Below are 16,006 nucleotides of genomic sequence, written 5' to 3'. Positions count from 1 at the left end.
GTTGAGTAGAATATTGTGAAGATATATATGTGAAACAAAAGTGCCCCCAGATCTAGTAGAAAAAGAGATTATCAGCTCAAGGTTTTATTCAGAAATCCCAGTGATAGCAGTGAGTTCTACAATTTAGGAAGGTGGTTTTTTTTCTTTCTTCTTTCTCTTGTCCTGCCATCTGCACTTTCAAGCCTTTTAATCTTTTTAGCTAATTTATTGTATATGCTAACGTAATTTATATTCTATATACTAAACTAAAGGGTTTGATTATGTTCTTTTACAGTTTATGAATGTTTAAGATGCTCAAGACCTCTAATATAAGATAAAAGTTTCATTGGATTGAAATTTTTTTCCTCTGTCCCAGGTTTTAACATCTTTGATTTGCTACTATTATTTCCATTGTGTACATGAGGAAATAAACATTATGAACAGTGTGATGACTGCAGCATGTATATACACAAGCTATTTTTAATAGTCAGATAGTATTCTTATATTTACTAACAATAACCTTTCAAGGAAGTTTTTGTCATAACTTTTGATTTCAGTCACACACTGTTACCAGTACCCAAGCTTTTAATTAGCTTGCCTTCTTGGGTATTTCTGCATATCTTAATGCATTGACTTACTGTGAAGGGATAGCAATAATCTGTTCAAAGTTAGCAGTATTTAGAAATGCCTTCTTCCTATTATTTCTCTAATGCAGCAATAATTTATCTTAAAATTTGTTTCAGTGTCATCTTAGCAATCACTTTCATTACCCAACAAAGAACTGATTTAAGCCTCCATTTTTAACAAGGTCTTAATACCCTTTAACTTGGGACTAATTAGAACTGTTCTTGTCCAAAGCCTTATGTTATGTGAAAAAGCATTTCTCAAATGAGAGCTTATTAGTAAGAGTTGTTTTTTTTTTTTTTTAATCAGAGGTGTCTTCATTCTTCACATCTTTATTTTCTGTCAATCTCTCCCATGATTTTCCTCTTTGTTTAAGGCAGTGGTCTATATATACAGAGGCTTCTCAAGACCATGAATTTTTGGTGCTGCTTTGGCATATGAAAGGATAGTTTCTTTTTACTATTTCTGTTCTTCTGCACAAGACACTAGCTAAATATTTTGAACAGAAATTAGATTCTCAGATTATTAGCTACCCTAATAACAAGGTTTTGTGTTGCTCTGTACTCTTGAATTCTATTCAGTTTACAGAAGGATTATGTTGGAATCATCACTGGAGAAGAAAGAAGAGATAAATGAAACATCAGTGATCATTAATAAGAAATTATTCAGGCTCATTAGGGCAAGTTTTGAAACTTAATGTATTTGCTCAAAATCTGTGACTTTGTGTGTCCACAAAGAGGTAGGCATCTGTAGTTTCTACAATTACAGTGGCACAAAGAAATGTGTATTTCTTAAGACACAGGAATACTGAGTTATGCAAAGGATCAGACCACTGACAGCCATATGAAAAGGAGGTTTGTACATATTTGACTACTTCCAGAAATTATGTCCCTTCCTTCACCAAAGTTGGACTCCATGCTGGTTTATGTCCTTTCTACCTCAGCAGAAGCTACTATTGAGGAGAGACTTTATCAGAAAATGTTTTGACATTCTGTTATTCTGGAACAGGAGTGAATGGTGAAATAAGACATTCAAATACATCTGCACTGTTCAGATTTTACAGCTATTTCTGTTGCTGCTTCGTTTGAAAACCATGGAAGAAAATGCTAACTGATGTTATTGATCATTAGCCTGTGTTGATGCTGCGTTCAGTTCAGCAGCAGGTCAGCCTCTTTTCCTTCTTTTGAGGGTGCTCTTGTAACAATCTTACAGGATAAATAGCCGTCTGCTGCAGTAGCTAGTTACAGGAGGAAAATCTAACAATACTGCAGGAAAGTGATGTACTGTGCAGTACTCAGCCTTGAGGAAAGGAAAATTAAGGTTTGAAGGGTTTTGTGCTGAGCAGAGGCAAGAGACTGCTCTTGGTGGAATTGCTAAAAATGAGTTATTCTAACCGGAATCTAATAATCAAGACCCTTTCTAAATAGCCTGTTTCACAGATCTTGTTTTCAGGCAGTAGAAAATAAAACTTTTTCTCATGGAACTGTTGGTTAATTTGTAAAAGGAAAGCTATGAAATAAGACAACTGTTTGTTTACTACTGCAATTAATAAAAAGTCTAATAGTGGGATAGGTTGGGGGGGGTGTGGGTGTGAATTAAGGGAGAAATATGAATGGGTAACTTAAGCTAAATTTGAGATGCCCTGTGATCAAATGGAGCAAAAAATACTGAGAAAACACAAGTCCATGAGAAAGAGGATGAACTAAGCAATAAATATTTTGTACTTGGCCCCTAAAAAGGAGTGGAATGTTTAACATGAAATGAAACTGGCAAACCAAAAAATTGAATATTTGATTTCATGTCGAAGTGTTTATAGAACCTTTCACTGAGAACCTTTGATAAAATTTTATGATGCACAACTATTTTAGTTTTAATTGCATTACATTTTAAAGTGAAAAAAGTCACTGAAAATTTGTCAAGTAGCTCTTTCCCAATTTTAATTTGCAAGATCTCAAATGGGTATTAATGAGTTATATTTGCTGCTGAGAACAATTCCTTTGCACCATTCTCATGGAATAACATACTGTTTCTAATTACACTGTTATAACATGCAACATATTTTATACATTTTATATTTAAATTATGTAATTAATGTAATTTACCTACTCCCTAGTTAGTAGCTTTTGACAAATAAGGACGAGTGAGTACTCTGAGCTGGCTGGCTGTAAGAGAAGTTCTGCAGCACAGTGCTGAGTACAAGCCAACATGCTCTTCCTCTCAGCATGGTTTATTAGCTGTGGCTCAGTGCCACTCTCACTGTGGTACAGAGTTGGCTGTGATCTTATGTGGGATGCTGGTATAGCTCTCTGAAAATAACAAATAGATCCAAGGTTTTGGTTGGTTTTTTTTCTTCCTTCATCTCCTATGTTTAATAGTTCAGTTGTTAATAAAAGCTGAGAATTCTGCCAGAAGAGGTAGTAAACATTTTAAAAAACAAGTAGCAAGCTTGCTTTATGAGGCATCATTCAAGTATCTGTCACTAGCAGTTGTTCAGAGTTAGGGTTATTATTTTAATTTATTGTAAAATCAGAAGACTTCTAGGCCTTATACTTCCTTTAATGCAATTTAATGCAAAACTGTAATGGATTGAATTGCTCTGTGAATTTCCAATAATATGAAAGCTCTTCCTGAAGTATTTCTGTATTATAGCTACTTACTCAGCAGATTTTAGAAGGTGGAAAGACTGGGGGGAAGGAAATGCTGAGAAAACTTTTGTTCTGTGTTTTGCTCATGTATGGATCAGTGCAGTTCTGAGGATGAAACTGAGCTGGGGCAAGAGCAGAAATGCCGATAATGCTACATACTGTTTTAATTTATCAATGTAAACTCAAAGAGAAATTTTAAAATCTACATGTGGAATTTTTTTGTTGTAATGGCATATGTGGAGCAAGTGGAGTCACTGTGCTTGACTGTAAAGATCAGCTGAGCTGTGAGCCAATCAATAGATATGACAGAAAGGTAACCTTGGAATGGATATGTTTAGGTATTAGGTACTCAATTTTGACTTTCTTTTATTTGTAAAAGGCTTCTCCTACATTTTATTTATTCATTAAAATGGTTTTGAATTCGGTGTGCGTGGATTTTGGACAAATTATTACATAAGACTTGCAAAGGTGAATCAGTGAGGGAATGCTTTTACTCTGTGTTTACTTTTCCTTAAGTAAGATGAAAGAGGACATTCTGGTTTTCATACTAAAACATCTTCAGAGCATGAAAAGTCGATTTTTTTTGTAAAAGCCATTTATTACAATTATTGTCTGATTTATGAAGCCAGCTAAGTGTGCACTGGGTAATCATGTTTCTCAGCTTTGAAGAACACTGCTGAATTTGGAGAAGCCTGCCTTCTTAGCAGCTTAAGGTATAGAGGCACTGCAGCAATGAAATGTATCTTGACACTTATCTAGGGTAACATTATGCATCAGTGAGCATTTAAAGTCAGGTGATGTGGCTGGAGGAAATAGGAGCTAAAGCATTGACTGCTGTTGTGGAGGGATAGCATCACTATTTGTCCTGACATGTTTTGGATGAAAATATAGCTGACAATATAGTTTATGTTAAAATAACCTAGTAAAATCTACCCATGATATTCTGCTGGAGGGAGGGGAGGGGGAATATTTATAAGATACGAAATCTGGACTTTTTTAAAGTTTATAAATGGTCTTTGTTCCACCAGCTTTCTAGATCTACCTTTTATGTTTTAAATACAAGAGATTTTTGCATTGCTTGACTTGATGGCACCACCCACCTACCTCTAAGTTCTTTGATCACAAAGGCAATTCCAAAATAGAATAAAACTTTGTAATGCTAGTATGGCATTGCCAGCATAATATGATCTTGCAGTTTAACCGGATGCTGAGGTCCTAAAATATATTGTACTGGTGTTATCTGTAAGGGTTTTTCTATCAGTTCTTTAAATGTTCTTTCTTAATGCAATGCTGCAGTTTAGCTCAGTTCCTAAGTTTGGTTATCACTTAAACTCATTTCAATATAGATTTGGGTTATTTCTGGGCTTGTGTAACTAGCTTTTTTTGTTATTGCTGTTGCTGTCTAAAGGGTGAGGGTGTTTATTGCTAGTTCTGGAAGGAAAAGGCAGGTTTCATAATAATAATTGCTTGTTTGGAGTAAAATAGTAAATTGTAATTGGGCAAGGAACATTGCAGTTTCTTCCAGTGGTTTATTCATAAAGCCCAGCTATCCCTGTACACAAATCTCATGTATTTGGTTTTTATATCGTTGTCCACGAGAGTTGTGCATGCCCTGTGTTGTCCTCACTCCCAGTTTGCCATAACCATCTTTGATTTCCTTTCTGCTCCAGGGCTCAGTGAGTACTGTGGGAGGCGTTAACAACGTTAGTGTTGGTCACCTTTTGTCATTTGCCCATTGCTAGTCAGGAATTCAGCATTAATTAATATAACATGGTTCTTTGTGTATAGTCTGAGAAAAATCCACGGTGCTTCACCTTTTCCAATGTGATTTTATGATCACAGTTTACATAGTGGCTGTTTCAGATGCCTAGGAACACATCTAAGCTCTGTGTGGTACTTGCTGGTAGACCTGCAGTCAAGCTTTTTTCAAGACTATTCTCCAAATACATTAAATTGATATTGATTTGAGACAAGACCAAACATAAATTGATTTGAGAAAAGACCAAAGAGACATTCTGGCAAATGAAAGATCCCTACTTTAATTTTTTTATTTTAAACATCTGTGGGGTTATAGTTTCCCAATACACTGATAAGTGGCAGAGACTTCTAGACTAAATCTCTGCTTTGCATAAGATATCCACCTCCTGTTGCTTTTGCTACATTTATCTAGACAAATTTCCCAGACCTCCCTGACATGGAATACACGTGCCAGTGCTCAAGGAAGTTACTTGCTTTACAGGAATGTAAGCTCCAGGATTCACCTTATCTGTTTTCACTCCTGTGTTGGGGCAGAAACTGAGGAAGAGCTAAAATCTCTGCCTTATCCGAGTTCTTCAGCTCGGGAATTGCTGGAGGCATGTTGAAGTTATGGGGCATGTTATGGTCACTGTCACCCACAGGATGTGATAGTAAGGGTTGTGGTGTGCTCAGTAACTTTGCAGCCTCCTCCTAAAGTCATATTTATAGGGGGAGCAAGGAAAAGAGAGAAGGGCTTTGGAAGATGGAACCAGAGAGGATTTTTCTGTCTTATTTTTGCTCTTAAGAGAACATTGTGCAGAATAGATTGAAGGAGAACATAGCTGTTAGGGACTTACAAGGTAAATTAAAGCTGCAAGTAAGGAGGTGTAAATAGTTATGTTTTGCCAGTGGATTACGCTTGTACAAGCTATTTAAACATCAAAAAATAGAAATTATTTCTGGCACCTGAATGGAACAAAATGCATAAATGCGTTTAATCAAAGCCTTCTTAAGTTGTCGAAGATCCACGTGTCCCCCCCAGCCTCCCATGTTTCTGAATAATGAAAGTGTCAGGTTGTAGTATGCTGTGGCATGAATAGCAGACACAATACATCAAATGGCTTTTAAATTAATCTAGAAACTTTTTGTTGACGTGTAAATGATCAGGTGCAATGAAAAAGGGAGTGACAACTACAAAAAACAAAAATTAGTTCCAAAAGCCCACAGCTAATAATATATGAATAACAAAGAAGTGCTTTTCAGTTCCTTGAGTTTGAACTATACAGATATTTTATAAGCAACTGTAAAATATGGATGATGACGATATCAAAAGTAACTGTAAGTTATCTGGAATGGAGATAACTGTGTGAGACATGCAATAAAATCTCACTTGCAGCATTGTCAGTAATACTATTTGTCTGTAGAAAGTTCCTTCTAGGTTTGAAGACAGATCAAATGTGGTGTTGTTTTATTCCTGTGACTCCATTCTGCAGCTAAACTGATTTTTCTTTTTCCCTTTCACATTCCCAGCACAGAGCATACACTAAGAAAACTCCCCTTGAGTCAGATTACTATTTTAAACAGAATTTCATTCACTCATTTAGGCCACACAGGGCGATATATGTATGTATATGTGAGCACGCTAATGTATGAAGGAAAAAGAAAACCAGCAAATTTTACTTTTGAATTTAACTGTCTGGAGAAATACAGATATAACAAGACTGCCACTGGTTGTGTGCTGGATCATACTCTTACTTAACATCTCTCTGAAATGTGGTGGAGCAAAGTAAGGTGTTAGAGCTTCCAGAGGGGGAAGCATTGTGTGAACAAGTTTATTAGCCTTTCTGGATGCTGCTTGTCTCTGAGACTCCTCTCTCATTTTTGTCATTTCAGTATTGTAGGATCAGGTTGTTTTTTTAAAACAAATTATTTAAAAGTTCTGGTGGTTGTCCATAAGCCCTGTGATTTAAGTTGTAAAGAAAAAATTTGGTCTACACTCTGGAATGATCAGACCATTCCCACATATTCTCCACATTTTATTCTTTTCAAGTTTTAATCATTCTGCTCTCACCTTCAATTCTTACTGATTTTTTTGGAATGAAGATACTTTCTGGATGTCTTTTTGCCTAATCATGGAAAATACTGTCATTGCACTTTTCAGCCTGTGGTCTGCAATTCATTCCAGCCTGTTCATCAAGTATTCCTTTCTTGCTGGTCCCATTTCCTGGGATCAGTATCTCAGTCAAACTTCCTCTTTTTAAAATAAATACTTAATTTTTTTTAATCTTGGCATAAACTGGCACATGGAGACAGACATGTGAAGCATGTCTAACCAGGCTTCACAAGCATGTTGAATGCTTGAGTGTCTAAAAGTGGAAGAGAAAAAATGCACTAAAGTTACTGGGGAAAAAAAAATTATAATATTGTAGTGGAATTGTGAGCAGCATATAAATAAAAAAAGCCTGAGGGGTTTGTGGGGAAATGCCATATTTTTAAAATTCATTTCTTGTTGGATAAATCTGTAGGGAAGGTGGGCAATGTTAATTTCTATAAAAATTAACTTTATGGTTTCTACTAGTTGTGGGTCAGCTTATTATCAAGGAAGAATCTTCTTCATATTTGGTTTAGATGGTCTCTCTTTTACATTTGGGTGGGAGCAAATAGAGCTCAACTGCAATGACAGGAGTGTCAGCAAAAATTGCTTTATCTTCCTGCATGAGTTTCTACAAACTGCTATGGTAATTTACCAGTGTAATCTTCCATTTCCAGGCAGATGATTGCAGTCCTTATCAGATCACCTAAATCCTTTAATTTGCAGTGCCTTCCAAGGTAGGCAAAGGGTCACTCTCCAGCACCCAAAATTTTTGCTTTCAGTTGAGGTAGGTGAGGATTTTCTGACAGGCAATTGCCAGCAATATATATGCAAATGCTCTATATCTTTCTTAGTTATCTACTTGCTGGAAAAAATGCAAATACATACTTTGCCCTACAATGGTGTTTCCGACAGGACAAAGTAAGATCAACATATATTATTGTCTTGGCATTTACTATAAATATCTCTTTTTATACAGTGTATTAGAGTCCTCAGTCTACTGACTAAATCCCAACATGGATATTAAATATATTTTTCTTTGTCTAAATGGTGAGAATTTTACTGGTTTTGTGATAATGATTTTTGTCTGCTTCTGCATATTTTTTCTCTCAGGAAATTTCAAGTCTTGCTCATGTTGTTTAATGAGCTGGCTGGTCAAGCATCTGATGCCCCGGTGGGAACTTTCAAAGTCACTGAGCACATTTTTACTTAAATCTAGCTGACATTTCTGTCTGTTTGATTTAATGTATGATTTCCATATTTAGATCACCAATCAGATGGAGCAGAGTACAATCCATGCCTCTGCACTAGAAACACACATGCATCCTGCATGGAAGTGGGCTCTTTTGCTGCTGGTCCACATGGCAAGAATGGTTTTAGATTCTGCTGGCATTTGGGAAGACTTTATAAGTCAGTTTTAATTATAAATAAAATTTTGAATCTCTAATGAAAATCCTAAGTGCAGAATTAGTCTTCAGAACATTATTCTCAGACCATTTCAGTTTCTATAATCTGCTGGAAAGAGCCTATTACAAATTATGAAGTATTTATTTACTAGTTAAATGCTAAAATCTTTTTAAAAAGTCTGATGTTATAAATATCTTATTGTTTATACTTAATTTCATTTTATTCAAAAGTATTAAAATATTTGCTATTTGCATGCTTCAAATTCTTGCCATGAAGCATGTAAGTATTGATGATAGGACTTTTGAGTAATTATGAATTAATTTGTTTAGTAAAAATCAAAACTTATAGTTTTTGCTTCTCATGGAAGCTCAGCAGTCCTCCTGATTTTGCATAGAATGCACCTTCCCATGCTGAGATTAAAAAAAAAAATAAATTGCACCACTGAGAAGTATGTATTCTGAGTGTATTCTAAGTGTTCTCTTCATCCAATTTGTTTTGGGCGATAGTGCTGCAAGCCCAAAACTTTTTGGTGCCAGTGCCTTCCCTCTCCCCTGGTGTGTTTTTAATAGGCAGTAATCAAGCTGATGAACATTTTCAAGAGGAGGAGTCCATCTATGGATGTGTCTCAGGGCTGTGCCCCGTGTGCTGGGGCAAAGCAAAGTTACCCCTCGAAAACTGCACCAAGCTCTGCACTCACGTGGGCCTGGATGGCTGCACAGAGTGTGGGGCTGCACAGGGTGTGTGTTTTACACTCATGCGCTTGGTAACAGCTCCAACTTTCCTCCCCAAAATTAAATCAAGTCAGATTAATTCTGCTAGAAGAGAAGAGTGGCTCCTGGTCCTGTGATTGCCAAATGACCTACATATGACCTCATCCCTAATTTCTGGCATATGTTGAGGACAAAGATTCTTGTCCTATTCTTTTCCAGTATTAGAATGTTGAGGTGATAATATTTTCCTGCCGGAAGTGTCTGAAAAAATAGCCTCTTCTGACTTAGTCTTGCTTTTCCTGTAGTAAAATTTTAAAAAAGAAAAAACAAAGCAACAAACCAGCTTGGAAGGGTGGAAGAGGAAAATAATATGGCTTTCGTCCTTAAAAACGATATTTTCATGTTGTTTATTGCTTTTCTTGGGGGGAAAAAAAAGCCTGAAAGCGGCAGAAAATGTGGTATACTTGTTACCCTTAAAAAAATTATATGGTGGGGAATAAAAACTTTTGGGTTAATCCCTTCACCCCTCTTTTTTTGTTTTGTGTGGGTAAGGAATCTTTGGGATGTGGTGAGGCAGAGGGAGAATCCTCTAAAGTGATGTTTTAATCTCAGAGCTGTTGTTCATGAGAGACATGAACTGACAGAGGGCATGTCTGCAATAATTTGATTTCTGTGATGTTTTCCTGTACAGCATGTTGAAGTTAGCCAAAGACTGGGGGAGGAGGGAAGTAAGTTTTCAAGGATCTAATTATCAAATCTATTCAAATAGTAACAACAATAACAATAATAATAATACCCCAAAAAGAAACAATAAACCTGGGGTGGCTCTTCATGGCGTAGTTTAATGCCTTTGAGTAAGTGAAGCTGTCATGAGGATGCTCTCTGGGAGCTGTTTTGTGTTTTGCACGGTTCCTTGCTGGCGAGCAGCCAGCGCCAGGAGCTGCAGCCCAGCTTGCTGTAGCTGCCAGTGTTCTGTTGTGTAGGAAGGAGCCCAGAATAGCAGCCTTCTTACTACCTCCCTCAGGGTGCTTTGACAATTTCTCAAAGGTCAGTAGAAACTAGTTATCAATTAAAGGAGCTCTCTCTCTCTGCTTTTAATGTATCTTGCAGGTAGTGGAGAGAAAAGCTTTCAAATGCTTTTAAATCCTGCTACCTCTGTCCCTGGAGTACTTTGTGAGGCTGTGAGGATCCAAGGCCAGTTGATTTGTTGATATTGTAGGGGCCAACATCAAGGTAGTCCAGATGAGCAGGCTTAGGATGCTGACTTGGTCAGTTTGCTCTGGCAGGAGAATTATTGTAGGAAGTAGCCTGTGATGAAATGAGCATGCCTGTAGAGTTAGAAATAGCCAGTCATTTGATCCACTCCCAAGAACAGTCTCTCTTGAATAATCTGCTTAGTTTATAAATCACTCAAAAGACAGAATATCCTGATGGCAGGTAACAAACATGTTTGTGAGATGGTTCTGGAAAAAAAATGCCAAGTGGAGAATTTTGAGTTTTGCTTTCATTAATAGATGAAGGAGAGTTTCTTTAGGAGGTTTAGTGACAACTTGATATTGTTTAGACAGTGATCTATCTGAAGAAAGATTAATGTTAATTAAAGTGGTGTTGGAGAAATTCAGCAGATGACAGCAGCCAAGCTGGCTACAAACTATTTTTAGAAAATTTACTTCATTGCATTTGGTATGACTCATTTATTAAGTTAACAGATGAATCAATAGCTCAGCTTCCTATGGCAGTCCCTTAACGTGGAACTGTAGATAAAGATTGTGCTCATACCTTTGGTCAGAATTCAAATTATAAAAGCTGACCCATATGGATTCAGTCCAAGTGCACAGGTGTCTTGCACAAAAGGGAATAATACTCCAGTATTACTGTGCAATAACACTCCAGTGAGACCGTCCCAGCATGGATATATAGAGGGGCACAGGGGAAAATCAGCCAGAAGTCCAACTTGCACTATCTGGGAAGAAACATAAATAGCAAACAGGTCAGCCTGTTAAAATATTGTAACAGAGTAAATTTAATAATGTAACAATGTAAGTTTATTTCTCTTTTAGTTTTGTCATGAGTTTACTTTTTATTTGAGCTGTAGTTCATGCTTTCTTATCTCCATTTGAGCACAGCTCTTCCTGGTTTTCAACTTCCCTTAACTTGGATGTAGTTTTCTCTCTTCTCGCATGTTGAGCTTTGATTTGTGAAATAGTAAAGCATCCATCTGTTGCAATACAACTGTGTTGGCCTTGGTTCAGTTCATTTCCTGTATTTTGCTAATTTCTTAGGTTGCTATAGAAACCTTGTTGTTCTCCTGAATCCTTTTTGTGAACTTTCACAAGCCCAGTCTGAAAAGATGATAAACCACTACATTTCTATTAGTTTTAAAACCTCTGATAAAATAATTATATTTATTATTTCCTGATTATTTTTGTGGAATTTCTATCTTATCTTTTCTGATCCTTGCCTCAAACACCTTCACCAGTTTAGCCCAGTGTAAGATATGGTTTTTCATTATCATTGTGTCAGCTCTTATTTCTACAGCTAGGAATAATTTCATTTCTTTTTTGCAAAGAGATTGGAGAATTGGGCTCTCTCCATTACATTCACGGTATGATACATAGTTGATAAGATTAATGTCTGTCAAAATTTGAATACAAATTCTAGTATGTTTGAAGTTATCTCTCACATATACAAGTGAAACATTAAAGGTAACTAGTATTTAGAATAATTTCACTGTAAAATAGCATGTCTTGTTATAGTGCGAAAATACTGCAGTTTGGGAGAGAAAGGCTTTGCACATTAGGTTTCTCTGGGTGAAGTTTAGGACCATCTTTTCAGTGTACTGGAAGTAACTGGCTGGTACTTAGCTTTACTCTTGGTTGGGTGTGTATTATCAGAGAGAAAATGCCATTTCTGATGCCATTTCTGTTGGAGGATGCTGGATGTTGAGTCTTTCAAATAGAGAGCAGTGTAATAAAATCTGTTAAAGTAAAATATGTGAAAGATGAAGAGTGACTGCACAAAATTTGCATCCGTATCTGAATTCAGAGAGGGATCAGAATGTGATCTGAATTCTGGCCATTCTGACATGTTCTTTGCTGCATTATATTTTAGCATTCAAAGTCCATTGTAGTTAATGTATACTCACTCAGGCTAGCTGATCCTTTGCTCTTCTGATCACAGTTACTTCCTGAAAATGTGATTAAGAATTAATTCTTAATTGTGGTTAAGAATGGTACTGTAAAGTATCCTAAAAAAGAAACCTGCAGAGGAAGGTTTTTCACAACAAAGTGAAAAAATATGCCATGTGCAAGCCCCCTGTCATGGTCTCTGTATCATCCTATAGCTGAAATCTCCTGTTTGTCATTGTCTGGTCTCCTTTCAGATGTCAGTAATCAAATCAAGGAATTGCAAAATGACAAGCAAGCTTCCAGACAGGCCACAATTGATGGTTACACTTAAATGTAATTCAGAGAAACACTTGAAAGAGAATTTTTTCCCCAAGCTGGACATATCCATTATTGCATTGATTTTTGATTTACCTTGATTTTGCTGGTTTTTCTTAGCAATAATGACAATGTTTTTGATTTTTCTCTGTTACTTGTGTGTGCGATGTTGTCCAATCCCTTACACTTCAGACTTAACTGACTGCTGGAGATTTTTAATAATGATGTGGCTCATTTTTAATAATGATGTTAGCTGCATCGCCCCAGTGTGTGACATGCCTTTAAACTTCTGTGAAACTCGCAGAAAAACTTTATATAAAAATGAAATGTCTTTTTTATGTCTTTCACTAGTTAAATCTGGTACTGTAATCTGCTGCGGTGAATCTCTTTCAGAAGTTATAAGATTGACTGAAATCTAATGTTCTGAAATGAAGAAAGTATAGACTTCCATAAAAACTTCATTTCACATCTGAGACATTGATAAAATTGTATATTAATATTCTCTGATTCTCCTTCAGCTTCAAATTTGTTGTTGTTTATGTTTGTAGACTGGATTTTTAAGATAAAAATGTCAGTGTAGGATTGTAAATGGACTAAGATATGTGAGCTGGAGCTATCAGTGAGAGATTGTTTATTTAAACAGTAACAGAATTTTTAATGTGTCTTTCTCTTTCAAAAATGTGGAATTGTGTTAGCTGACATTTTACTTTTTAAGAGAAGTACAATTTGAGCTGTAGCTTGGCAGATTCAGAGTTTGTTAAACTCTTAACACAAAACTTTGCAGAACTATTTGCGTGGTGATGCTAATTAATGGTGTGAGATAGATGAGTTTACTGAGTTAAGTTTTTTTTTTCTCTGATATTCCAAGAAAGTTCTAAATAGTTGTGCCAAGGGTGGCAAATAAAGCAATGTGCCAGGGGGAATTCCATGTTTCTGGAGTGCTGGCAGTACAGGTTCTGTATTCGCCTTCTGCTAGAAGGTACAAAGTCAGTGATGTTTGGGGTACTCGAAAGCGCAGCCAGGAATGGATCTCAAAGAAGCACATAAAAGTCTCTTTCTTATGGACCTCATTCCAGCAGCTGTGGGACTGGTCAGGTGCAATGTCACCGTGCCACCTGAGCCACTGCTTGCCACGATTTGATGGAGCAATCCTTCGTTGTGATGCTAAAGCCAATTTATTGTAGCTATCACTATAAACACTAGTTGAACCAAAGTCATGAAAAATAAAAGTTCATGTTTGTACTTGCACTGGCAAATAAAGTTTCAGTTTCCTCCAACTTTAACCTCACATAATGGATGGCAGCAAGGGAAATTGCAGAGGAAATGGGAGAGAGCAATTGCTACACTCTTTGTCCATAATGAATTTGGACGTAGCCCTGCCTCTACCTTGGAAATCACAGCTGATGTTACCTGGAGCAGTGACGGACTTCAGACTTTCCCTATACACAACTTCATCCTCTGTGTAAAACCTTCAAACAGTTCATTTACAGGAGAAGCGTGGAAAGGCAGGACTTCAGTGGAAAATCTTAATGTATTTTCTGTGTTAGTGTCCTCTTCTCTTTTTCACTTGCCTAAACAATATTTATAATATTTTCAAGATATAAGAAAATACAGCTGTGTAGAAATGCTGACAATCAGAAAAATTCCAATAAGAGGGAGGTAATTCAAATACACATTTGATAGGTGTCTACTGGTTTACAAAAAATAGTTTCTTGTGTAACTTCTATTTTTGTAGGCTCCAGAAAATGAATAGTATTGCTGTGTAGAGCCAGCAGGAGGTCATTAGTGCACTTATATTTTTAGGTCTGAATTGTCACCATCGATGAGACTGCTTCATGAAATAAAAGAAGCCATGTCTGCATGTCTCTGGGCAAAATGTAATATTAACCACCATTTATAGTACATGCTATTCATACATCTTCAGTATATGAACTGTTCTTTACCAGGATTTTTGCAGGATTTCAAAAAGTAATTTCAGTGAGTTCCATGTAGGACAAAACACTCTGTTTTTTCTGTGTCAATGCCAGATATTACTCATCGCCCACTTTTTATTACCAGTCATTAACTGCAGAGATTTTTTCAAACATGGAGGCTATAGAGTTTGTGTGATTTTTGATGTCTGTACATGCACATTTAATTTAAAAAATTCAATTTCCAGAATTGTATTTTGATGCATTTCAGACTGTGTAACAGCATAGTGAAATAGCACAAAGTGCATCAGTCTTCAAACACTTAAACTCATCCATGTGCCTTGGACAATCAACAAGAAATCATAGAATATGATGATTGCCATTAATATATAAAATACCAGCCTGATGATGATAATTTTGCTTGGCTGACTTAATTGTTAATCTGATAGATACCTTGTTTCTAGTATTTATGTTAATCACATGCGGATTTTTTGTTGGATAAAGAAAGGGGTGTTTTTGCTTTTGATTTGGGACTTACTGGGTTTTACCTCTAAATTGGTAGAAGGAATATTATGTTTTGGAACAAGTCATAAGACTATTAACATACTATATTTTCTGTTACTGATTTTGAGAACTTTTTTTCCTGATTTCAGGTTGGGTGGGACTATATCTGCATACAAGATAGTGCCAGACGAAATAGAAGAAATCAAGGTACAGTATTACTGCTTTTCAACACTGATTTTCTTTCCTTGGAAAATTACAGAAATGTTACATTAAAAAGCCATGTTATTCCTTGCTTTGAAGTGTGCCATAGGGGAGAAAGTGTCATAAGGAAAATTATCAGATTCATATTTGTGCATCTAAATTAGAATTTTAGTTATTTTTACAAATACAGTTTACCTTCAGTTTAAGCTGACTTCAGCAGGATTTGTTTGATGCCAGAAACCTGTGTAATTCAACCTATTTCTGTTTTGCTACCTGAAGACAGATGGAGAACTATGATGAACACTGAGTTATAGTTTAGTAAAAAAAAATATATGTAGTGTCCTTCTGCTTTTGAGATCTAAAGCACATCCATATTTTTCAACATTGTCTGTCTTATGAAGGGGAAAGTATGAAGTCAAAAAATAGTTATAAGCTGAAAAATTGTTATAAACTGTTTTTTGAGTAGCGAGAGCAATAAATACTGAAGTTTACTTTCAAAGGTAATGTGCATTGTAACAAAACTCAATTTAGCCAAGTCCACTCCTGAAACGTGCTTCAGCAATTTGTGTCAGTTTTGTTTTTCAGTGGAATGAAAGATGGGTACTGGGGGGAATTTGGCCTGCGCCTGATAGCACAGTTTGTGTAGCTGATTCCTCATTTGGTTGTTAGTAGGTCAGTCTCATATATTGCTTGCTCATTGTGATTGCTTAACCCACTGTGCTGTTTCACATACTCGTTTTCAGCTGTGCAAAGA

General features: G+C 36.3%; 1 protein-coding gene across 19 annotated transcripts in view; it reads left to right on the top strand.

The window, feature by feature from the left end:
• The window catches only part of GPHN (gephyrin), a 270,748-nt gene that overhangs the window by 96,379 nt on the left and 158,363 nt on the right, over positions 1–16,006 (top strand). For all 19 annotated transcript variants that reach the window (XM_054276499.1, XM_054276497.1, XM_054276495.1 and 16 more), the window contains exon 3: positions 15,201–15,258. In XM_054276499.1, coding sequence (XP_054132474.1) covers positions 15,201–15,258 — 58 coding nt within the window. The remainder of the gene's footprint in view (positions 1–15,200; positions 15,259–16,006) is intronic.

This window comes from Melozone crissalis, unplaced genomic scaffold (genome assembly GCF_028551555.1).
Source record: "Melozone crissalis strain CALT ecotype California unplaced genomic scaffold, PUWL_Pcris_2 ptg000018l_1, whole genome shotgun sequence".
NCBI lineage: Eukaryota > Metazoa > Chordata > Aves > Passeriformes > Passerellidae > Melozone > Melozone crissalis.
The sequence above is the reverse complement of the archived record's forward strand: the minus strand, read 5'-3'. Positions and strand labels throughout refer to the sequence as shown.